This window comes from Rhagoletis zephyria, unplaced genomic scaffold (genome assembly GCF_001687245.7).
Source record: "Rhagoletis zephyria isolate East Lansing unplaced genomic scaffold, Rhagoletis_zephyria_1.1 Rzeph_scaffold_00369, whole genome shotgun sequence".
Lineage (NCBI taxonomy): Eukaryota > Metazoa > Arthropoda > Insecta > Diptera > Tephritidae > Rhagoletis > Rhagoletis zephyria.
In genome coordinates, this window is record NW_016157453.1 from 191214 (window position 1) to 216205 (window position 24992).

General features: G+C 34.5%; 1 protein-coding gene across 1 annotated transcript; it reads right to left on the reverse strand.

The window, feature by feature from the left end:
* Positions 1-2965: 2965 nt before the first annotated feature.
* On the reverse strand, positions 2966-16593 carry LOC108359289 (nose resistant to fluoxetine protein 6-like). Its single transcript, XM_017611098.1, has 8 exons — positions 16036-16593; positions 15638-15876; positions 15312-15505; positions 10290-10754; positions 8708-8827; positions 8536-8646; positions 4113-4343; positions 2966-4044 (listed from the first exon to the last, which is right to left on the reverse strand). Exons 1-8 carry the CDS (start codon positions 16286-16288, stop codon positions 3321-3323), a joined length of 2337 nt encoding a protein of 778 aa, XP_017466587.1. The 5' UTR covers positions 16289-16593; the 3' UTR covers positions 2966-3320.
* Between the last annotated feature and the right edge of the window lie 8399 nt (positions 16594-24992).

A 24992-nucleotide genomic window follows, 5' to 3' on the forward strand; every position in this document is an offset into this window, starting at 1 on the left:
TAAAGAATAAGAAAACAAAAAAATTTATCCCAAACGTTCAGAATGAATAAAGAAATGCCGCCAATAACAAAATGAACAAAATGAATTAGCCTCTAATTTATCATAGCCTCATAAAACTTTGTGGCACACCTGAAAATTATCTAATTAAGCTGAATCCTTACATTCGAGTTCGACTTTATAAAAGGAAGTTATTCAAACCCATCCCCTAAGTATTCGGTGAATTTTTTTTAAATTGGCCATATAATGGACACCCTAACATACATACATAAAATGACGTTCGATATTATGAAATTCTCTAACTAAATTTTCGTAAATTCTTCACTAATCATATCTTTTGTGTGCATATGAAGGTATGTACAATATACATAAACGCTACCGCTTGCAATTTACATACATACGTAATTTTTTATCTATAACCTTTGCCTTTTAGGATTGGTTTTCCCATTTATCCCAGCTCTGCAATTTACGCGCACACACACACACACACACACACACACACACACACACATATTCTTTAAGTGCCAATTATGCGTATTTTAGTTATTAAAGTATTTCGAAGTAGACAGCTTTTCAAGCATAAAAAACGTATGCAAAGTCGAACAAATAACTCCAGAAGTTCACAGAATTCAAAATCAAGTAGGCGGTACACTAATATAAATACTATAATTTTGAGCCATTTATTTTTATGTGTTTTTACCTTTTCTTCGGTATTGATTTCAAACAAGGCTGCAAGGCACCAAAGGAATTTTTACGAGCCTTTGGCTATCGTTAGGGGCGTTCATACATATACATAGGTACATATGTACATATATTCGTAGCTGCACCGTTGCATATTCAAATATGTACATACGTACATACATACATGCATATTTATGTACAAAACGGATGTGAAAGGTCTTTCTGTTTAACCTTATCTTCCAGCCACTAATTCAAGGTTAACACACAAATTAGCGAATGTTTAGCGTACGCGGATTTGCTGCTATGCTAAGAAAGCGAAAGGCATTCACCGGTAGAATATTTCTCCACGTATGCAAAAGGTATGTGGTATGAATAATGAATTTGAATATTCGTAAATGTCCTTAGCTATTGGGACTAGCATTCATTGGTCTGGTAAAATCGTACACACTTTCATGTCTGTACAATTTTTGAAAGGTGGCTTCGCCCATAAATTTATGACCTTATATAAGCGAACGAAAATCGTTTTATAAGTTTTAAGGATATGTTATAGATCACATGACTCAACCAATCAGGGCATATCATTCAAATTTGTATTACAATTTTTATTCCACTTATAGTATAGTCAAATTGTCATCGAGGTGCTAAATATCCAATTGATTGATAAAAATGTCCTGCATCGCATATCACAATGATAAAAAAAATATATCGATGCAGAGGATATCGCAAAAATAAAAAAAAATTACTATGTCTAATTATGTACATATATGCATACATACATGTGTACATTAGGGCGGGTCAATTTGTATGTGAGATTTTTTCGACTATGCGCGTATAGCACAGAAGGATTCCACTTGTAATTCTAAGTAAATCTGCAGAAAAAAACATGGGTCTAAAATCAATTTGGAGTATGCCTAACTGCGAAAATATGTTGGCGTTTGGTATAAGGAATCCAACAGTGAATATTTTCACATTTTCTTCGAAACCCATTTCCGCAATTTGGCAAACTCCAAATTGATTTTAGACCAATGGATTCTTCGTCAAATTTGCGTAGAATTAACGTAGAATCCTCCTGTCTATACGCGAATAGTCAAAAGCGCTGATCCGCCCTAATGTACATATATATACACATACATATAGTGGGTAGGTGTACATAAATATATATGTATAAGTTAAGTTCATTATTTCGCTGGACAAAAACTCAAAAATGGCTTAACCGATTTAAATCATTTTTTTTTTTTTAATTTGTACGCTATAAACTCTGAATAATTCAAAACGTAAAAAATGGAGAGCTGCCACCTGTTAGAAAACTTTCGATTATGTATATTGATAACATAAATGAAATAAATATTACAATTTGGATATCAAGCTATTGAGGTTGAAAAAAGCTTAATTTGGAAAATGTTTTTTTAAGAGGGTTGCCACATATTTCAAAAATTTACTTGAAATAAATTTATAAAATAAATAAAATACAATTTAATGGTATTATACTAAAGAGGCGTAAGTATTATTTTTGAGAAAATTGCCACCTGTTTGAGAGTTTTAATTCAATTTAGTGAATAAGGGAAATTAAATCTTACAACATTGTTGTCAAAATAAAGTGGTTTAAAAAAGCTTAATTTCGAAAGTATTTTTGAAGAGGGCTGCCATCTGTTTGAAAATTTGACTTCAATTTAGTGATTAAGGTAAATGAAATGGTGCAATATTTTTGTCAAAATAAAGTGGTTTAAAAAAGTTTGATTTCTAAAGTATTTTTGAAGACGGCTACCACCTTTTCTAAAATTTTAATTCAATTAAGTTGATAAGGTAAACGAAATTTTGCAATATGGGCGTCAAAATAAAATGGGTTCAGAAAGCTTAATTTGTAAAATATTTTTAAAGAAGGTTGCCACCTCTTTGAAAAATTGAATTCAATGAAATTGGTACCATAAATAATATATCGCAATTTTAGTATCAAACGAAAGGTATTTAGGAAATCTTTAATATAGAAACATTTTCCAATAGTATTGTCACCAATCTAAAAATTTAAAACTAAAGGAATATTTATTACGGGTTGGGCACCAAACGAAAAGTGATTGAAAAAGCTTTAGTACAAAGAAAAAATTTACAACTTATCACAAGAATTGTTCAAAACTCTCCAGACATGTTGCCGGTATGTGGCGCGGCGGTCGATATATTTCGAAAAACTACGTCTAGGGTTCGACTAAGTTTAAATACGATAAAGGTAAAAATGTTACTACAAAATCAAGGCTAGTTGGTACTACCGCGTCGGAGTTAAACAAAAAAGCAATGGATGATTCCGACTCTTGGTGTAGAGTCCCCATAATTTGTTTTATTAGTTCGTAAAGATATTTCTTTAGTGTAAAATTACTGGGCGCTTTTTATTGTTATATAAAAATTGATATCGTCCAATAAAAATGCGCTTTCTAAGTATAAAGATAATAAAAACTTATCTCATAAAAAAATTCATACAAATAACATAGAAATTCATTATTTTTTCTTTAATACATACATATAAAGTCTAATACTAAATGCTTGTTTTTTATATATATAAATTCAACAAAGAAGTTGGTTACCCTTTCCTAATCAATTATCATTGATATCCGCACGTGCTCATCGCCTCTCTGTTAACCGCCCCCTTTTGCTTACCGCCGCTTGTGCAACAATCTGTTGCACATTCTCTGCACGGGCAACTCCACCAGCACATAAGCCAAAAACGAACACAGCACCGCCAACACATTCACCGCAATAAAGTCCGTTGCGGAGGCAATTTCATTGAAGTTGGTCGGCTCATTGCGCAAACCATAGGCGACCATTGTAATTACGGGCGTTAGCAAATATATGCTGAAGCAGAATTTATTTAGCAGCCGAAAGAGATGCGCACTCAGCAAGGCATTCAAGCGGCCACCGTATCCCCAGGCGCACATCAAAATGCCGCCGCCGATGCAGAGTGCGAAAAGCAATTTGCCAAAGGACATAATTGTCGCCACCAGCCATGTGGGTGTGCTGCGCCAGTAGCTCATGAAATTCGCCACCGCATAGACGATGCCGATGAAAAGCCAAAAAGCCGCATGCCACCTACCAATACTCGCATCATCGTTGGTCGACTTCGAATCGACAGTTGCAGATGCTGCCATTTCACTTTTTTGCTGACGTTGGGGATAATGCGGCTGCTGCTGCGGCGCTTGTTGTTGTTGTTGTTGTTGTTGTTGTTGCAAAGGCTGCTGTTGGGACTGTAGATGGTGCTGCCGCCGCCTCTGGCCATGATGATGCAGCAGCCAGCCACAAAAGGCACCGCCGAGATATGGATTGATACGCACCCACGGCTTCACGTACAGCTGATTCAGCGTGGAATGTAGGACGTCGAGGCTGTAAATAGTGCAAGTGAGAGTGCTCATTTGTGTGGTTGTAAGGAAAATATACATGATCATGCTTACTCGAACGTAATGCCATTGCTGTAGTTGCATAACCACCCGATCGTTGCAAAGCCCAGCGTAAATGTAACGAAAACGATTTTGGCCAAACTTTCACTTTTAGCATACAAAAATAGCAAGGCTGTTATGAGTATGTAGAACTGCATTTCACACGCCAGGTACCAGGTCCACGAGCAGCAAATATCTCGCATGTCCAAGAAATTTTGTACATAAAGTAGATTGTGCCACCAGCGCCTAATAAAAATAAGAAAGGATTTTTTCGATAATTTGGCATAAATAAATAAATACTAAAATGAAGGATATAATCAAAGATTTCTTAGAAAGGGTTAGACTAATTGTTTGGGCATAATTCTCTATCCCTATTGAAAAAATTACAAATATGTAATCACTTTTGCATTAAAATGCCTCCCTCTTATCGAGCCATCAGTGAAGATTGACGCGAGATTCATCATTATTGACCAACCGCTTCTTTTAAGGTTAGAAGAATTTCGAATCGCAGCCCGCCGGAGCACAGTCGTGAGAGAGCGGGGGAAAGTCAAAATTTCGAAACGTCTCGAAATAGTCAAATAAGTGGTTTGCTTGGACTCTCACAATCGAGAAATTTTATTATCTGTCGCGAAACTTTTCGATCCGAAAGGATGGCTTTCGCCCATAATCACAGCCCGAAACTGTCAAGCCAACCTCCAAATGGAACGCTTGTCAGAAAAATGTATCAGAAAACGAAGAAATTAAGATACCCCGTTGAGTGCAATTTACTCCGGATAAGTCATATTAGGTACATGGAATTTCCGATTCCTCTGCGCTTGTGTATACCTAACGCTTTAAAACGGCGAAAGTCAATATCTCGTCTACCTGCAGCAACCCAGCAAAAAATCGGTAATCGCTTTTAGTGGTAACGTGTTCTAGAAGGCATAGCGTTATAATGCCTTCGAATTTTTTCGCTTCTTTTAGGCATTGCCAGTAATGCAAAGTAGAATGTGCTACAATATTTTATTTATCTCGCTTCTTCGTTTCATTTCGGGGAATGCAAAGTAGAATGCTGCATCGTAGTCAGCTGAAAAATGGAATGAATATCCAAAAATTCTTTTTCTACCGTTACTTTCTGTGGAAATTTGTCTCGCATAAAAATCATGTTTTGCTTTGTTCAATTTGCAGCGAAGTTGAAGTCAGTCAATGAAGTGACGTACAAGAGTGAGGAAGTACAATTTTAAGCTTAATTAAATATGCATGTATGTACATACCGATTTTAAAGAAAATCTAAATACCTAAATACATACATATGTACGCTGATTTATAAAAATTTTAATTAATTTTAACCTTTTAAGACATTTTCTGATTTCAATTTAATATAAATAAGTATGTACTTATCTAGGCATTCTACATTAGTTTCTCTGTAAGGCATTCTTTGTTCGCTTCTCTGGATTCTGTTTATCCATGCGTTCTCCCTTCGTTTGAAGGTAATGCTGCGGGTAAGGGCTTACCTCCAATGACATGCCCATGTTAAAATAAGGCCTTCTTGAAGCGAAAGGGTAAGCGATTCCCATCGCCTAACTCGTTTCCACTTTCGTTTCTGTGGTAATCGTGTTTTTTGCTGGGAAGGGACAAGATTGCTTCCTCACAAACCGTTTCCCTCCCAAGGTTGGAACCGTGCAGTGCAGTTCTTCTCTCAAAATTGGTGAAAACAGATCCGATCCCAATTAGATATGCCATCTTACGAACTTATTTTGTGGACAGATTCCTCCATCCTCTTTGCCTGGGAATAGCACGGGCAAGATTCTTCAAAATGCCTACAATGCTAAGTGGCAATATGGCTGCAGTGCCGGCCATCTAGCAGATCTATGCACGCGAAGGGCCAAACCCCCAAGATTGCGGGGACTTCTCATTCTGGTGGAAAGGTCCAGAATGGCTAACAAAGTCCCCTGCACTCTGGCCCAAAGTTATGCCAAACTACCCATTTCCTTCAAAACAAAAGCAAATATCTAAAACCGCTTCTCATCTTTCTCCAGAGCTCCCAGATTGATTACGGAAAGGAGTAAACCAGACGCATGCGTGTTTCTTGTTAAGTATTTATGTAGATCCGACAAAAAAAATCGCAATTGCAAAAAGCCTAAAAGATGTTTACAATGCCTTTTCAGTGGAAAGGTCTTGTAAAAATAGTAATGACTCTCAGATTTTCTGAGATAAGACTCAAATACTCTCTATACTCTTTCCAGAGTTAAACTAACTGAATACTGAAAAAGAACGTTTACCAAAAAAGGTCAGTAGAGGCTTTTTCAAAAAAGTGTGTGGGTACATACATACATACTTTCGACAGCAAGCAAAATAAAGTTGGTAGAAATTATATGTTCATTAATTTCACAATGCCCCTTTAACCAGTGATTTCAATAACGTTTAACTCAATTTATGTCTTAATAAGTAAATTGAGCCGATAGAAATCTCAATTCAATGAAGTTTGTTATCAGCTATCAGTGAACTTTGTATTCAATCAAAAAAATAAATAAAAAACAATAACAAAATAGTATTGAAACGTATTCAGTTAATAAAAAAAAGTCTGCCACCCTTTGCGCTTCCCAGTGGGAAAATATATTTCATGGTAAAAAACAAATAATAATCAGTACAACAACCCTTTTCAGGTTCGAAAATTCATTTGCTTGTCCACGGCGATGTTCTAAGATAAGTGGGTCATTCAATTTTGCAATTTTTGGGTCTATTTGGATACAATAGAATGCTGATTACATACATACATACATTTTAAACAGTAATATAATCTAACAGTCATAATAAATACAACATACACTACAGAAAAAAATGGTTTAATCAGATAACCTGTAACCAGGCAAGTGTGAACAACCACATTATATTATTTATCACACATGTAATGCATTACTACTTTTCCGACTGGGTTGCGTTAGGCTTTCAACCTCTATCCACATATACAGTTATACATATGCATGTACTTACCCTGTAGGAAAAATCTCTTGTTCTGAATTCGTTCGCTTCGAACATATTTAGAACCACTACTAGTTCGCGAAAAAATCTCTTTTACATGCAAACACAACTGGGAAATTGAACACGGCTATGAGATGTAGGAAATGAAAATTGTTCTCCACTGCATGACGCGACAAGTACGGATCTAAAATGTTAATACAAATTTTTGTGCTGTGTTTCCCAACTATGAAAGGCATCTTTGAAGTGTAGAACGAAAGCGTATGTGACCGAAAGAGCGCCAAACAAAAATCCATTTATAGTAAACAAAAAATAGTTTGGTACCTCTGTTATATCCCTTTTTCTACAGTTCCGAACCCGTTCTTAATTCGTCACCTTATAGACTTCTAATGAAAATTTGTATTATTATTTTTTCTTTAGCATTGCATTTTCTTTGACTATTTATTTTGGATAAGTAAATTTGCATATAATTGAATAGAAACGGTTAGAAATACTGGACATCATGCAAAAAAAGTGATCTTAAGCTCCGTCTGGATTTTCAGTACAAATTCTTGAGCTTGAGCTCACTTCATCAGTACAAAAACCTATTCTAGCTATAGGTCACTTTTTATGCCTGAGGCCCAATAAATGTAGGTAGTTATATCTTTTATAAAACTATGCAGTTTTAACTGTTTTTGCTTCTTCCATCAAAATATAATTTTTTAGAATAAAAAGACTTAGCAACTTTTCACTCTTAGCTAGAGATATGTAGGTTTAAAAAGTAAGATAAAATACTTGGTGGGAATCTATTTACGATCGGACTGGTTCATTTTCTCCGATGAAGAAGTAGTACTAAACTACAAATTTGATGCGCTAGTTCGGGGTTTTTCCTGCAGGGTAAGTATGAACTGCATGGAGGTAATTAACTTATGAATTCGATTACATGAACGTTACAGCGTGTGACACGCGTTGGCTGTACATATGTATATACATACATACATCTGTGGATATGTATGTTTGTATGGCATTCATCAATTTACATAGTACATACTTACAAGCAACTATCCTACTTAATAGTGCCCGAATATAAATTTTTTTTAGAGAATAAATTAAACGCTGTGGTCGCTAACACTTTTTCAGCAATTCGTATTGGCTTTAATTGAAAATTATTTCATTAATCAATGCATATTTGATTAAATCATATGCACGCATAACCAAATCCGATTTAAATTAATTCGGGTTATGTGTTATATTTACTTTTTTTCTTTCAAAATGTATGTATATGACGTTCATACATGTGTATATATTCGTTTATATAACTGCTGATCTTTAGTGAAATTTGTAACAAATTGATTTGATTTAATCATATAATAGTACTGAGTACATATGTATGTATGTATGTATGTATTTGAAAAAAAAAAAATAGTTACAAGAAATTCGTGTTTGAATTGATACGAATATACATATATGTATGTATGTATGGATGTATATTTATACTCACTGCTTGCAATCATAACCGCTATTAACGCCCAAATAAAAGGGTGAATATGTATTGATCAGATCGTAGAATATATCGCTTAGCAGCATCGTTACAATGAGCATTGGCGTGAGGCTAGTAAAGGTTAAGAAAACAAAGATAATTCGAAAAAAAGTCATACTCTCTGCATACTCACCGCAGATAACGATGCAACACACGCCTGCCAAATAGTTTTGTATTCTGTACGAAATTATTTTGACGAATCGTCTTCAGTTTTGCCTCAGCTGACAGGAAATTGTACACCAACAGGAGAGCGCTGAAAAAATATACGTGCAGATGTATGTATGTGTGCTACTTATGTATATAGGGGTGATTCCAGCGTAATATATACCGCGTAAAAGAAATTAAAAGTCCTATATCTAACTTATTCATATGCCGATTTAGCAGTTTTTTATAACATAAGTATAATGGTTATGTAAGCAAACATACTTTTATCAAAAATGGTCTTGTTAGGTGGCGCCAGGGTCGAGATATTTTGAAAACCCATATTTACACTCTGATTTGTTTCACATTTGGCATGTTTAGCTGAAACGTAATAAGACATTGATTTGCCAAAAATCGAACCGCTGGTTGCGGTGATATCAAAAAAGTACGTTCGACATAAAATGCATGTTTTCTTCTCGTTAAAAATTCTTACATGAACAATATTAACAAAACTTTTTCAATGGAAATTTTAGTAACATAACGCCAGGTAACGTCACGCCAGATAATTCAGCTGATTAAACATAAAGCAGAAAAGCATTCTACATTTAAAAACTTGGAAAGTTAACCTTAAACATTTCCAATATTAAGCACTTCAAAAACTTTTATGCAAATAGTCAAAATCAAACAATCAAAATCGACTTTTATATTTTGTAACGTCACGCTAGCGTGTATGTTTACTTATATCTTTAAATCGCTATGCTAAACTAGAAAAATCTTTTTAAAGTTTTGGCTTTTTCAATTTTTCTTTTTAACATTTTGTCATACAAACGTCATGTAACGCCAGATTGCAAATACCCATATACTGGGATATAAAACTACGAACCTAAAATTTTTCTAAATATTCTTATTAAAAATTTTGAAATTTTGATTAAAACATGGTCCAAAAAAAATTTTACGACTTTGATCTCGATTCAAGTCATTTTACAGCATTTTTAAAGCACCTCTAGTGTTGAAATTTCAAAAATTATAATTAAAATATATTTCATATTAAAAACAAATATGCAATTTTTTCTGCGGAAAACTACAACAAAACTAGTTTTTTTCTTTTTTTTTAATTTTGCCATTTTTGCATTTATGGAAATTTTAGTAGTTTTGTTCTCAAAAGCTAGACGTACAAGAAAAAATTTTTAACTGGATTTAAAATCAGCATAGAAAACTAATAAGATGAAGTAGGTCCATTTGGACATCAAACTCATCGAAATTTTGTTGAGTCGTGATATTTGTTAAATTTTTATATTTTTTTAGAAAGCTTGATTTGTCTGGTTTTTGTTGTAGACTTTACTACATATGTATGTATGTATATTCATTCAGTCTCACTCCCTCATATAAAAAATTTAAATTATATAATAGGAAATTAAATTGCCAAAACTTGTAAATATGTCGCGCTGCTATTTGCGCAAACACATGTATCTATTTAGTTGTAAGCCATTGTATAGATATGCATTACAATACAACAACTTCCAAAACGAATACTCCCTGCTTCAATAGCACTGTTTTCTCTCCCATAAACTCACCTCATAATAAAGAAAACATCCACAAAAACGACAGCCTGCAAAAGTGGTTGGTTGAGAAAATTCGCCAACACCGCGAACATCATTGGGGCATTCGATAGAGCGAATACCGAATAGTAGTAGACATGAAATGTGGATACCCAAAGGCAAATGATGGTGCGCACACCGGCAATAACGCTCAAAAAGTTTGAATTCGAATTCGGCCGCTCTGGCTGTAGTGCACGCCGACAATTCTCCACCAACCGGAAACAAAGTAAAAGCTCCTCCAGTGTTGAGCTTTTTGTAGTACAAGTTCTTTCGTTTCGTTGCTCCAGCGATACATTTGCTGTACCCATACAGCCATCAGCTTTTGTTGGCGCAACGTTGGGAGCTTTTGTATGCAGCAATTGTTGTAATTCCAGCTTCTCTTTGGAGCGATGTACGATTTCCGCTAAACAAATCAGTAATAGTAGTGTGGTGATAATTGTGCTGTGGTGAGAAAGAAAAAAACTATTATATATATAAATCAGAAACCCAGAATAATAATTATTTCATGGTGGAGTTTTAAAATAGTCATCCAAATGTTCGTAAGAATTATAAAAGTCTTTTGATAATTTGAATAATTATGTGTGAGAAAAATTGTTTGAGTCATCGATAACTATTATTTTAAGACTTATATAATAGAAGTAAAATAATAGAGACTTGTATTATAAAAGTCGTCTGATAATAATTATGAGTGCGTAAAAATTTTGTAGACAGTCCCGAATGGGTCCCAAACCAAGCCCCAACTGGTCCCAAAAACAATTAGTCCCGAACTGGTCCCAACTAATTGTGAAATGCGCCTGAACAAGTCCCGTTTTTTAAGACTGTAAATTTTTTTTCTCATAATTATTATTATGAAAAGACTTTTATAATATAAGTCTTAAAATAAAAGTCTTTGAGGACTTTAAAATATTTATCTCTATAATAATTATTATGAAAAAACTTGTATAATATAAGTCTTTTCTTAAAATAAAAGTCTTTGAAGACTTAAAAATATTTATCTCTCTGATAATTGTTATGAATGGATTTTTATAATATAAGTCCTTGAAGAATAATTATGGATGACTCGCAAAATATTCATTTTAATATAATGACTATTCAGTTATGTCTCTGATATAAATATGTATGAAATAATGAAATGAAATTTTCGGTGCTTATAAGCGGAATACTTATATCGAAATTGTTTGTGTATTTAAAAAAAAAAAATAAACTTTTTTTACAGTTCTTCCAGTGCTTGCAAGCGGGAAATGCTTATAACCTGGGCACTTATAAGCGAAAAATACTTTATTTAAAAAAATTCGAAAAATAAAAAATATTACGGAATTTTGGAGTTACAAAATCAATCAAAAGCTTACAAGAATGTTTGGCTTATACCTCCATCTGATCTCCGAATATTCCCAAATTTTTAAAAATCATTTGTTGAATTTTTATTAAAAAATTTTTGCACTCTATTCAAATTTAATTTTAATTTGGAGTTTGCAATTCCTCGATATTTTAAGATCAGATGGAATTATTGTATTAAAAAAAATTTGCTTGGATTTTCTAAATTTCAAAATTCTGTAATATTTTTTCGGTTTTCGAATTTTTCGCGAATTCTGTGTTGGATTTGTGGCGGAAGGGAGAGTTTGTCGTTCGTTCAAGTTTACGAGCGCCCCGTCTTCGCCTATACTGAGGAAAAAAACGCGTGGAAAAATTAATATTTTTTATTTGATTACCGTTTAAAAATGTTCGTATTTAAATAAAAAAATACTAGAATTAAACAATAACGTATTCAAAAGTAGTGTATGTATTATGGAAATATATGTTTGGCACGTCTCGGATGCTTTTTCATATGTAATTGAGAAAGTATATGTACACCAAGCATGCACGGCAGTGACAACACATACGCACTAGAGGACTGCATGAATTCAATCAAAACGGCTTATCAATTTTTCATATACAAAATCAATGAATGATTTTGGCGTCACATTTTTTTTGAATTTGAGTGAATGCCTGTTCTGATATATGTGTCGACATTACAATAAATATTCAAACAAAGTGAAAATAAATTGAATCGAAATAAATGACAATGAACCCTGCAAACCAAAGTTCCCGAAATCTTAACGAAATCTTTAGGAGTATATCCATGAAAATTCTGAAAAAAATCTGCATGAAATTCTTCGCATAGCAGCTATATTTGCATCGCTTTTCTGATTTTCTTCCGAAATTTCGTAAAAGAGTCGAAATGTGCATAATTTATTTCATTTTAGAAAATTCGGCAAAACATCGGATGATATCTTTACGAATTCTTTAAAATTTCTCTACAATTCAGAATGCGGTAAAAAATGGTTTGCAGGAAATATCCAAAAATATTTTTTCTATGCACATACGTACAAACATACATATCGTCGATGTTTTTGCAAACCCACCCATCGCCCAATTGCAAAACCGCCCATCTTACGGCACTCAAATTTTACAGGAGAACGAAAAAACGGTTTGTTCTTTGAAGGCATTGCATTGATAGGCGGTATTTTCTATAGCTATTATTTTACAAATCTGTTTTCAGCGAGACCGAAAGAACAACTGGTACGAAAGGGGAATATCACGCCACTACTGAAAAAAAGTAAACCCTTTAGGGCCACGATATAAGGAAGCGAAGAGGAAAGCAAGAGGGGAAAAAAATTCATCCAAAAGATACGCGACTTACAGAAGGTTTTAAAATCAAGACGAATTTGATTCCAAATGATTTTTCATACAAGGCTCCTCCCTTTCATGTGATTTCTTTAATCTTATGTTGCAGAAAACGTACAATTGCTGGCGTGTTCCGACGACATAGACAACACTAGTAAAAAAAACGGGCTACGTGGGTTCGGAGTTAGATAGAGAAGCAAAGCGCGTAGGTATGGTGGACAGACGAACAACTATTTGCAACAGCTGAGTTCGCCATCTTTCTGCTTTGTGTTGGCGTTAGTGTTGCCAAATTTTGTCTATGTGGGTAGCTGCATTGGAATTCATGTATTCATAGTCAGCTGTTGAAGCGACGCCAACGCCAACGCAACACCAAAGTTGTATGTGGACGGGCCTTAAGCGTCTCGGCACGACGGTTATACATACGTTTGAAAAAGAAGAACACTTTCCTTTATTTAGGAACAAGCAATAACACCAATAAAGATGTTTTCGAAAAATTACGCTGAAGATGGCACAACGCCGAAACCGGTTTGTCTCCAAAACAAATTTGACAAGGCATTACATCAAACTCCTACTCTGTCGGAAACACCAACAACGAAAATGAGAATTATGTTATCCTTCAAATTGAACGGAGAATCACTCATGCCAACAAGTGCTACTTTGGACTCAGTAGGCAATTGAGATGCCAAGTCCTCCCTCGTTGTACAAAAATCACGCTCTATAAGTAAACTCATAATGCCTGTGCTGGTGTGTGGCGAAGAAACATGGACAATGAAAGCATCGACTCCTGGAGTTATCGAGAGAAAAGGTACCGCTGAAGGTTTACCGGCTTTTCCGCGTTGGCGATGCTGAATACCGCAGACGAAGGTACGATGAGGTGTATGAACTTTACAACGATATGTAGTATGTCATATGTAGTGCGGCGGATTAAACTACAGCGGCTAGCCATGTCGTACGAGTGAACATAAACGCTTATGCTCTGAAAGTATTCAAGTCGGGTCGCGATGCTGGTCACAGAGGAAGAGAAAAGCCTCCTCTGCGACGTAAAAAAAAAATCAGAGGAAGAAGGTCTTGGCTTCACTTGGCGTTTCCCATTTGCGACAGTTACTACAGAAAAGAAGCCACTGGCGGGCGATGTTGAATTTAATTTTTCCCAACATTGTAGGTATGAATTGTTTTGTTTAATTTTTTGTTTAATATTTAAAAAATTGTTGGGTTTTTGGTGGCAAGTTTTATCAACACTAAATCTTACGGATTAATATTTGGAACTGAGTCTAAAATAAAAAAAAGTGAAATACGCATAAAATATACATACATATGTATGTAAATACGGCTCATGTCAAATCGATCAATGGTTGGAATCGACCGTATTTATTTGGATGTTTTGTATCTGAACTTTTCTTTTATAATAAAACTAAGTTTTACCAAATGAACAAAATTAAAATCCCGTTAACACTTTTTTTGAAAATTCAAAATCGCACAATTTCCTGGATTTTTTATGTACAATTTTTTAATGTCTCAAAATTTTTTATAGTTACAAAAATGGTTGTGAGCTCTTTTAAAGGTATACAAGTAAGGATTTTTGGGGCTATATAAATAAATACATTTAAAAAAAAATTCGGAAATTAAAAATATAATGAGTTTTTAAATTAAAAAATCCTTAAACTAAACACTCTTATTTATACAATAGCTTCAAACACCTTACTCAGTTGGAAGTAATGTAATGCTTTTACAATTTTTTTTATTTCAAAATTCTTTAATTTTTTCATTTTATATTTTTTTCTATAAGGTTTTAAATATCACCTCTGAAAATATACTAGAGCCATTTTTGTAACTAGTCTATGAGACATTCGAAAAGTGAACTTTTAAAATCCCGCGAATTATGAAATCTAATATTTAAAAAAAAATTTATTTTTTAATTTTTTTTTTTATCCTAATTTTGCATAACCTTGGAAAAAAAATTATTTTTTCCTTTGGAAGAACTTCGTTGTATAATAAAATAAAAGCTCTAAACAAAATGCATCGATATCAAAAATGGTCGATTCCGAACATTGGTCGGTTTAACATGGATTAACCGATGCATCTTTTTTTTTACATTTCGAAGTACTTGAGAAGGCTATTTAATTTTAAAATCTTTTAAACTGCTTTACTAAATAGAAAATAATAACATCACTTCAAATTTTTAGAAGTGCATTTCTCTTCGTTCCATTATCTTCTTTCCTCTTACACCTTTCTATTGGATTTTTTCATTTGGCTACATTGTTTACTGCCAACTTTCCCATACTAAGCTATGTAAAATATGCTAGTATGAATTTAAACACTTACACAGCCACTTACATGGAAATTATAGTTCCGGTTTGCTTAAAGAAATCCAAACTGAAAGACGGCGCTCTGGCCGCCACCGATTGCAATTGCAGTTCGAAGTCGCGCTGCATCAAAAAATCGCCGCGCCGAAAGTATTCATCCGTATAGCGTTGCACCGCTGAGACCGAACAGGATTGTGGTAAACACAAGCCGATATGAATGAAAGACTATTAAACGCAAAACACAAAAAAAAAAAACACACAAATCGACATTTGACACACATTTTAAGGCACTTCATATATGTACATACATACATATGTACACATTTATGTATTTAAATTTAATACGATTCGATTCACCTCATAAGGAAGCCGCAAGTCAATGTAATGCGGCGTGGCGAAACGCATGTAAAGCATCGTGAGGCGCAAGGGAAACGGGCTGGTGATGTTGAAGGGATTAATCCTATAGGTGTGCAAGTACGCCGGCGAGAAGGCGACCGCATATGGCGAATTCAGGTCAATGCACTGCCGCTGTGAAGCAAACCAATGAAGATTACCCCAGCTGAAGGACTTCGGCGGCGCACCAAACGAGTCGAGCACTTCAGGCACATAAAACAAAAAAAAACAAAAAACGAATGGTGATGTGCGTAAACAAAAATTATGGGACACTACATAATTAAGCACCACTCAAAGCTCAAACTTGCCAAAAAGGAAAAACCAAAACAACAAATTAGCAACTTCAACGAACACTTAAACACCTTTTAAACTCCAAAACTCTTTGCGTGCAACAGCCTTCAAGAGCAATTCAAGTTCTCTGCCACAGCGTGTGGCGTTTTCTTGCTGCGCGCCTAGCTGTGCAACACCAACCAGGAAATTTACTCGCCCCAGCGATGAATCCGCTATCGAGGCTGATATTGGTTCGCCGCGCGATGACACCCCCGCAACTCCGCCGACCTCGGCGACAACGAATAACAAAAGCGCAGCCACAACAACGGCGCCATTTGTCCGCATCTTGGTGTTGTCGTTGGAAAACGCGAAAAGTGACTGAAGAGCGAAAAATGGCAAAATGCAAAAATTGGTGCAAACCACTGCTGGCAACCTTTTTCAGGCTGGCGCCGTGGACTGGACAACACTGAATAAAACTTTTCCTGATTAAACAACTATCGCGAAAAGAAAGTGTGTTGAAGAAGTTGGTGCGTTGTTGCGGATATAGTAAATGACTCAACCGATCTTAAAGGGATTTGCACAAGCGCACTATATCGCACTATCAACTTACGAACGCGACTACAGCCGCAACGCGTAGCGCGACTTCCTTTTATTAATTTATTAAATGTACATATCGACTATTAGAGACGAATTACGCGTACATTCGTACATATTTTTTTTTCTTACATGAATGTATGTACATATGTATGCATATGTATGCATATGGACATGTGTACATTTGTAAGTAAATAAATAAACCCATATGTGCATACTTATGTACGGCAGTGTTTTCATATTTAAATTCGATGTACTACGCGAGCTTTGGCAGAATCAGCGTATCAGCGGCATTGCTAAATTAATTTGATAAACAAACTAAGATTCTTAGTTGACTGTTCGCATTTGCCGATCGCACAAACTGTGCAAAGCGGATGGGAGCACTTACGTGAGAATTTGTCATTATGTATGTACTGTGTGTCATCTGCAGCTAGGTACCTAATTTAGAATTTGCATACTCGAACTGAATTGGATTCGATTGGATGGAAATTTGAGTAGGACACAAAAAACCAAGCACTCAGGCATAGAGACAAAGTGTGCTTAAAGCATTGGAGGGAATTTATGTAAGGGAAGAAAGGATGGGAAGTAAGGGAATATTAAAGAGTTTTTTTTTTTTTTATATATCTTTTTTTGTAGAAACTAACACCAAACAACTTGTGCTGAAAAAAACAGCACTCAAACTACCATCCAGCCGTCCATTGTCTTGGTTAATTTATATGGTTAAGGAGCTTGCGTAATCCGTTGAGGAATTCCTCTTCTACAAATATTAATTATGTAATTCCAACTAACAATCGCAAATACCTCATTTCCAATTTTATAAGGGATCCGGACTCGTAACTGGTTTCTACGTTACGTCCTCTTTATTATCGTATCCTCTGCTCTGAGTATTTATTACAAACATTTCCAGAATGGAAAACCATTGGCTTGGTATCCAATGCATGTGATGCTTTTTTCGGCCACCCAGAATCTACTTACATATACTTTGGGGCTGCCTATGCCCATCCAGAAAACCTTCAGTTCATCTCTTCAGAAAGTCCTATCTTATTAAGATGGTACCTTAACTTCCAGTGTATTGTGTGGTAACGAACGGCAGTCCTTGGAGCTTACAGGTTACTGAGTTGATCGCACTAGTTGCTCAGAAAAAATTCCCAATATTCAAATCACCAAGCTTGGATAGATCAGTATACCAAAGCTTGCATCCTTCACAGATCGTAAATGAAGCCACATAACGAAATGGAACAGTGATATAGCCGCTCTTTGAGCAACCTATAAATGTTTGTATTTTATTTCGAAATAAAAAAACAGAGGTATTTTTTTTATATAGAACAATCCTAGTGGGTGAGAGCAATAAAATTCGAAATTTATTTTTTTCATATCCATTTTTGGATCACCCTAGTGTACATACATATGTACAGTGACTCACAGTGAAAAGCGTCCAGTAAATTTTTCTACAAATTCACAATCTGCCTTATCCTGATTTCCGCCCGAAAAAATTTCACCTGAAAATTTGTATTCCGCCCATTGTAAAAATACATGGAAACCAAACGTGAAAAGTGAACCGGTTCGGGGAAAATGAAACTCATGATAAGGCCTAATGTTTTTCATGATACATTTTATCCGTTGCTTCGTACTGAATTCGTTCAGAATTCCCATACATTTTTTTTTAATTTAAAAACTCTTCACTCTTTTGAATCAGAGCTTTTTTGTGGGTATGCAGTTTTGTAGTCCATTGTATTTACATAGGTGTAATAAAGTACAAGTTTTAAATGCTTAGGAGTTTTCGAGGTTTTTTTTTTCGACGAAGGTGTTACAAATTTTCTTCCATATAAAAAAGTAGTACTTTTTGGGGGTGGGCATCCTTATGTACATACATACGTGCAAGTCTAAGACATAACTATATTTTAAAGTATAATATTTCGTTTGCTTTTTCCTGTTTTCTTAAAACTTATTCGTATTTTCGCTGTAAAAAATTCTTGCCAACGGATTCTATAAAGGCGCTGGGGAGCAGCGACCAACAAAAACTAGTTTGAAGGCGATATTATTGTCAATGCTATCGACAATGCAAATTCTCCATATGATCATACATACATACATACATTTGTATATGAACTGACATGTACGTAAAAACATGGAATATTCCAGTGGACACGTGAACTTTAAAATGTTGTCTTGTTCCTTTATGGGAGATACAAGTAAAGTTTACGATTTGCCTTGAGTTTTATTATGTGCATGCATTTACACCAACATGCTTATGAGTTCAAAAGTGCTTACATATATCTACATATACATACATACATATGTACATATATAGTAGGTGCGTCTACAAGACGAACTATTAATAAATAAATTTATTTGAAGCTTATTTTGAAGGGCAGATAAATCGTTTGACTTGTCTCTGCCCTGGACAATCCATCCAGTGCCTGTTGAACATTTTGTCTACCCAGTTATTTATGATCTCCTTTATGTGTGATTTGGTGAGCCCACAAAATGGTTCTGGACCATTAAATACTACGGTAGCTCCAGTCACCCGCCTCGTTGCCATCATATCCTTCAAGCCCTGGTATCCATCCCAATAGAACAGTATTTTTGGAAGGTCTTACACTTTTTCTTTATTGTTGGCTAAAAAAAGAATGCAATGAACTTTCTGCCTTTTTTCAATTTAGTTACCCAATGCTCTGAAAATTTATATGTTAAAAAGGCCCTCAAAAAACATTTTGAAAGCCAGTTGAGAACTACACAACAGACCAAACTAAACTAAACCAAGTAAAAAAAACATTAACTCCAATTAAGGTTTCAGAAATTCTCAAACTTCAAAGCTTGTATCTAACCAAACATTAATTTTAAAAAAATTTCTAAAATTTTCACTCATTCATTTTAAATACGAAATTTAATTTCATTTCAATTAAGGCAGCAAACCTAATAAAATCAAAAATTTACCCCGATATGAAATAAAAAAAACACTCTAGCAAAACAAAAATAATTTCACACCCATTAACTCAAAATTCCTAATTTCTTATTTCTATTCTATGCTCACGCTGGATTCCCACTGGGAATTACATTAAGAAATATTTAATAACAAAGTTGGATATTAAAAGATACCTGTGCCATAACTTTTGCAAAAATAGTCATCGAGTTGGTATCAACGTAGAGTTTTTTAAATTTCACAAATTTTTTTGGCGTTTCAATGCCTAATAGAAATCAGCACAAAGGCAATGTCACACAATTAATTAATACGTTTGTATACATTTGTAAATGTATTTATTATGTTGGGATATTGGGGCAAAATAAAAAAATTGAGACGACATTTTTTTTTTTTTTTATGTACTATGGCTGTACTAAGTTTACATCAATTCGACTAAATTGTGTCGAGTAAGTATAAACACATAAGTTTACAATGAATACAAATTGACAAATTCAACGCACCGATAAGTAAATATGTAGTTGTACTTGTATGAAGAGTTATGCGTTTGCTTGCTTTGGTATTGAAGCTTCAAGATCAATTGATCAATTTATGTTGAAGGTGTTGACCTGTTAATTGAGAGTAAGCAAAGAAAATTAGTTATCGAGACATGCTATTTTCATAGCAAACTAAAAATAATTTACATAATGCATATTTATGAATAATTGCGAAACCATCTGATTAACTTTTCGAAAAAATACTTCGAAGCAAACAAAAAGTAGTTTCTAAAAAAAAAACACAATGTTCTATAGCTATAAACTAAACATGGTAATATGTTTTCGCAAATGAAATATATAATTGCATACAATTGTATGTATGTGCGTACATATTAACTGGAAACCCCACGGTATAGGGAAAATATTTGCAAATCTAATTAGAATATCACTAAGTTACATGTTAACGCTGTCATTTAGTACTTAAAAATTTAATATTCAATTAACGGTTACTTGCTACTTTTTACGAAAATAACTATATTATTATCTGGGAAAATGTCAGCAATGATATAGTTGAAAGACGGTGACTAGCTAATGCAAATACGTGAAGGGAAATTTTGTAGTATACGTCCAAAGTTCTCATCAACCTGCATCCACCTTATCAATCTGTAATTTCAGCCCCGAAAAATGTAGCATTGTGTTACAGTGTGTCAAACTCTATGAAATAGTATTAGGTACTAGCCGGCCACACGCTGAATGTGTAGATATTAAAGAAGGTGTGATGGACAACTAAACCCTACTACTAAAAAAAATTATATATAATTGCGCATATGGAGGCCAATCTCTTTCATTTAAAACGTCACGTTTTGTACGCTATATTTTTTTAATTTTTCACACAGGTTGCAATCCTCTTCGAAAAATAAAACCTTACTGCAAATCTGCCGGCCTAGTCCTTTTATTTAACTCCTCACTTTTTTAAGTTGATTGAACTGTGCAAATCTAATGTCATTAACAAAAAATTGCCTAGCGCATTATACATATATAATATTTAAATAGGTGGCAACCCCACTCAAACAAAAAATAAAAACTCATTGCACATGCAGAGACCATATTCTTTCACTTGGTACCCCAGCTTTTAGTCCAACAAACAGTGAAGATATTATAATTTAAAAAAAGTTTCAACCCTGCACACAAAGTAATACAATGTTGAACATCTAAAAGTCGAGCACTTTTATTCGACACCCTATTTCTTGTAATCCTACGGATGGCAACCCTATAGTAATTTAAAGTAGGTACTAAAGATAATAATCCTATCGGTAAAGATTATACTTAAAAGCTCTAGTCTAAAGCCATTCAGTAGTTGTTGAGATTGGCTCTGTCAAAATATCTCGACTTTCCTTTATACTATGTATAGAAGATAGTAATTTTCAAATAGGTGGCAACCCTATTCAAAAAAATAAAGCTTTTGCACATGAGAAGGCCATGCCCTTTCATTTTGTAATCCAACGAACGGCGAAAAGCTTATAACTTTTTAATAGCTGGCAACCCTACTCAGAAAAATAATACATTATTGCTCATCTAGAGGCTTAGCCTTTCCTTTGGCAGTGATGGCGCAGAACTGATGCCTATGATTGAATATTGTAATTTTATGAACAGGTGGCAACCCTATTCAGCAAAATAAAACATTAGTGCTTTTTCAGGGGCCAATCCCTTTCATTTGACACCTCATCTTTTGTAATCAAAGGAACGACGCGGATCTTATAGTTTTTTAGACAGGTGGCAACCCCATTAAAATTCTAAATAAAAAATATCACTCTTCTATCGATACAGAGTATACTTATTGGAGAAAATCTCGTCCAAACCCGTTCAGTAGCATGAAGTTTGCCAAATTGCGAAAATAGGTTTCTTAGCATGTTGCTGTAGTGTCGTAAAGAAGTGCTTAAATTTTGTAAAACAGAATGCCGTAAGGAAGTTTTTGTAATGGGGAATCCATTTCTGCACTTATTTTTTTCTTAACACTTGCATCAGAAGGTACAATAGTGAAAATTTTAAAATTTTCTTCGGAACCTATTTTCGCAATTTAGCAAACGCCAAGTGGATTTTAGACCCATAGTTTCTTCGGCAAATTTCTTAGAACTACACGTAGAATCCTCCTATGTAATACGCGCATATTAAAAAAAAAATTACCCGCCCTAATTTACCTACATACATGTAAATGCTACCAGAATCCAACCTTTCAACATCAAACTGCTTAAAGAAAAATTAATTTAAATGCGTCTATGACCCTCTATACAGCAAGCCATAGCTTTCAAGGTTAACTATATTTAAAAAATATTATAGGGGTAACTTGACCCTAACATTAATGGATCTTAAGTCAATTTTGAAATTCCCGCAATAGTTTGGTCACTACAACAAGAAAAAAGAATCACCACCTACAGACGTTCTTGCCGGTTAAAGCTTATAAAAAGCAATAAAAAAGTCGTATACTGAACCAAAAAACACTTTATTTTGTTGACCATAACTGTGTACATGTATATACATAAATGCTTATGTATCTTAACCAGTATTAATGAAGGAATATAACGGAACAAAAACATGTTTTTTTTTTTTGCTGAAATCAGTTGGTGAAAATCGAAGAAACAATTCTTTGAGAGTGTGAGACACAAATTTAGCTCCCACTTCATACAATAAACTTGCGTATCTGATTTTTTACTATGCTTGCATCTTCTTTATCCCTTTGCATCACTCATTCCAGGACTATGCCCACGGTCATCTAGTCATATTTCATCACAAGGTATTTTGGCTTTTATTTAATCCCACTTTCAATCCAGTTATTTCAGATTTATCTGTTGTTGGTCGGCCAGTAAAACGGATGTCATCTTTACAAAGACTTTGAGCTACTTCTTCGCGAAATTCTGCTAAATTGAAGTTGATTGAGGACTAATTTTCATTTGAAAGACAAAAAATAATATATGATTTGGTAAATGTCACCTCTAGTAGATGGTACAAAATTCGTAAAGCTGGATTTTTCGTCTTCAAATGGATTTGGTATCTTTCCATCAAATCAACGCCGCCCATATGCGAGTTGTGCTCTCTTATTATTTCAATCAACAGATACATAAAGAAATAAGTTATGAAATTGGCAAAACTTGGAACCGTTTGTGATAGTCGAATAACCACGTTTGATGTAGCACCCACATCAGGCATTCCGGGGAGTACTACATTATTGCCTGCCCCATTATAAATGCCAAAGCGATAGGAAAATCCGTAAGAATCACAGAGCACGAATAGTTTTATACCGCACTTATGTGGCTTATTGGGCATGTACTGCCGAAGATGATGTTCCATTTTCGTGGCGCAAATTTGCCCATCAACGCGAAGGCGAGCCCTTTTTGGGACCGTATCGAACCTTTCATTTAATTGGTCTGAAAAGGATCTTGTTTTGAATAGAGGGCCATCCTTATTGTACAAATTTTTCCCCATCAATAAAACTTAAACATTTTTTTATCCTTTCAAACTGCTTTAGTAGCATTGTGCCGCTGATGGGCTTAAATGCATTCTACCCCAATAATTCTCTAAGCGAGGACACCGATACAACGACCTATATTTGCTGCTCTGTTGGTTTCTAAAACTATATTCTCTATAATTTGGTACATTAGAAAATAGTTGAAATAGTCAATCGGTCTTCTCATCGAAACAAGTGATGCAGGTCAACTTTTTTCGCCACGCAACTTAATTGTCGTGGTGCTGCATTCCTTTATTCCAGCAGATTATTTTACTAAATTCTTTCAACTTAGGGTCTATATATTGTACAGGTGTAATCAAGGCACATTAAACAGGTAGTATCAGTAGAGCAAAAACAACATTTGCGTGTATTTTGTTGTTGCTTCTGGTATCGAAAGTGTCAAAAACTGTTCTGAATTTTTTCTTCTAAATCAAAGCGTGCCATGTGAAATACAAAAAATTATAAAAAATAAAAAATTGAAATTGGAAAAAATAAAAATTGTTGCAACTTTCTTTCCTAGTAAATTTGTTTGCTTCTCGAAGCATTGATCCATCCTTTACAAGGGCCAGTAATCAGCGGTTGTGCTGCTGAGTTGGGCGAACGTTCCAAAAGCTGCTATTCAATCGCTTGTTTTGTATGGAAAAAGGTTTCACATGCAAATGGATTTTAACAATTCAGAATTTTTGTGAGAAAAAATTAAAAATATTTGACATTCTCGAGACCAAATAATTTTAAAATAAATCAAATCAGCTGCTCTACTGATACTACCTGTTCAATGTACCTTGGGTGTAATAGAGAATAATTACATAGTTAGAGGCATTATTAAAAAATTCAAATTTAATTCGATTAGCGCACATAAATATGTCAAAACCTGTACATAAAACTGGGCCTGAATCACGATGCCTATCTAATGAAATAAAATGACAGCTGTTTTCTCTCCAATACAATTTAAACTGAAATGCCGAGCGCGCCACCGAATGCAGTAATCTCAAAAAGAAATTTCGAATCGATTCGATCACGGATGATCACGGTGATTCGGGCCCTGGATTAATTTAATAGGTGGCGTAAACAATTACTCTCCGCTGCAAATTTGTTTCATTAAAATTAGATTTGAAGTGCTTACAGCTTTAAAGCAAACATATTTCAAATGAAAAATATTTACATAAAAACAGCTGATAGAGAAGCGATTTCACTTTTTAATTGGTTATGGTGATCGGAGTTAGTTTTTCATTTTTATTCTAGGTGTGTTCGATGACAAAATTCATATGTATAGACCGCGTACGTTTAAATCTCTTTTCTCACTTTCCGAAAAATATTTTTATCCTTTGTTGGTAAGAATGCATTGGCCAGTCCGACTTAATGCGTGTGTAAGGCCAAAGACGGAGATTTCGAATGGGTACTTCCTTTCTGTATAGAATTAGGAGAATCACGAGACGTGTTAATTGTCGTAATGTCTTAAAATTTTTCAACGTAAAATAATAGTTAATACCTTTTAAGGCGATTTATAACTTCACCAAAATGTTTTTAAATTATTATACCCCACGAATATATTAAATC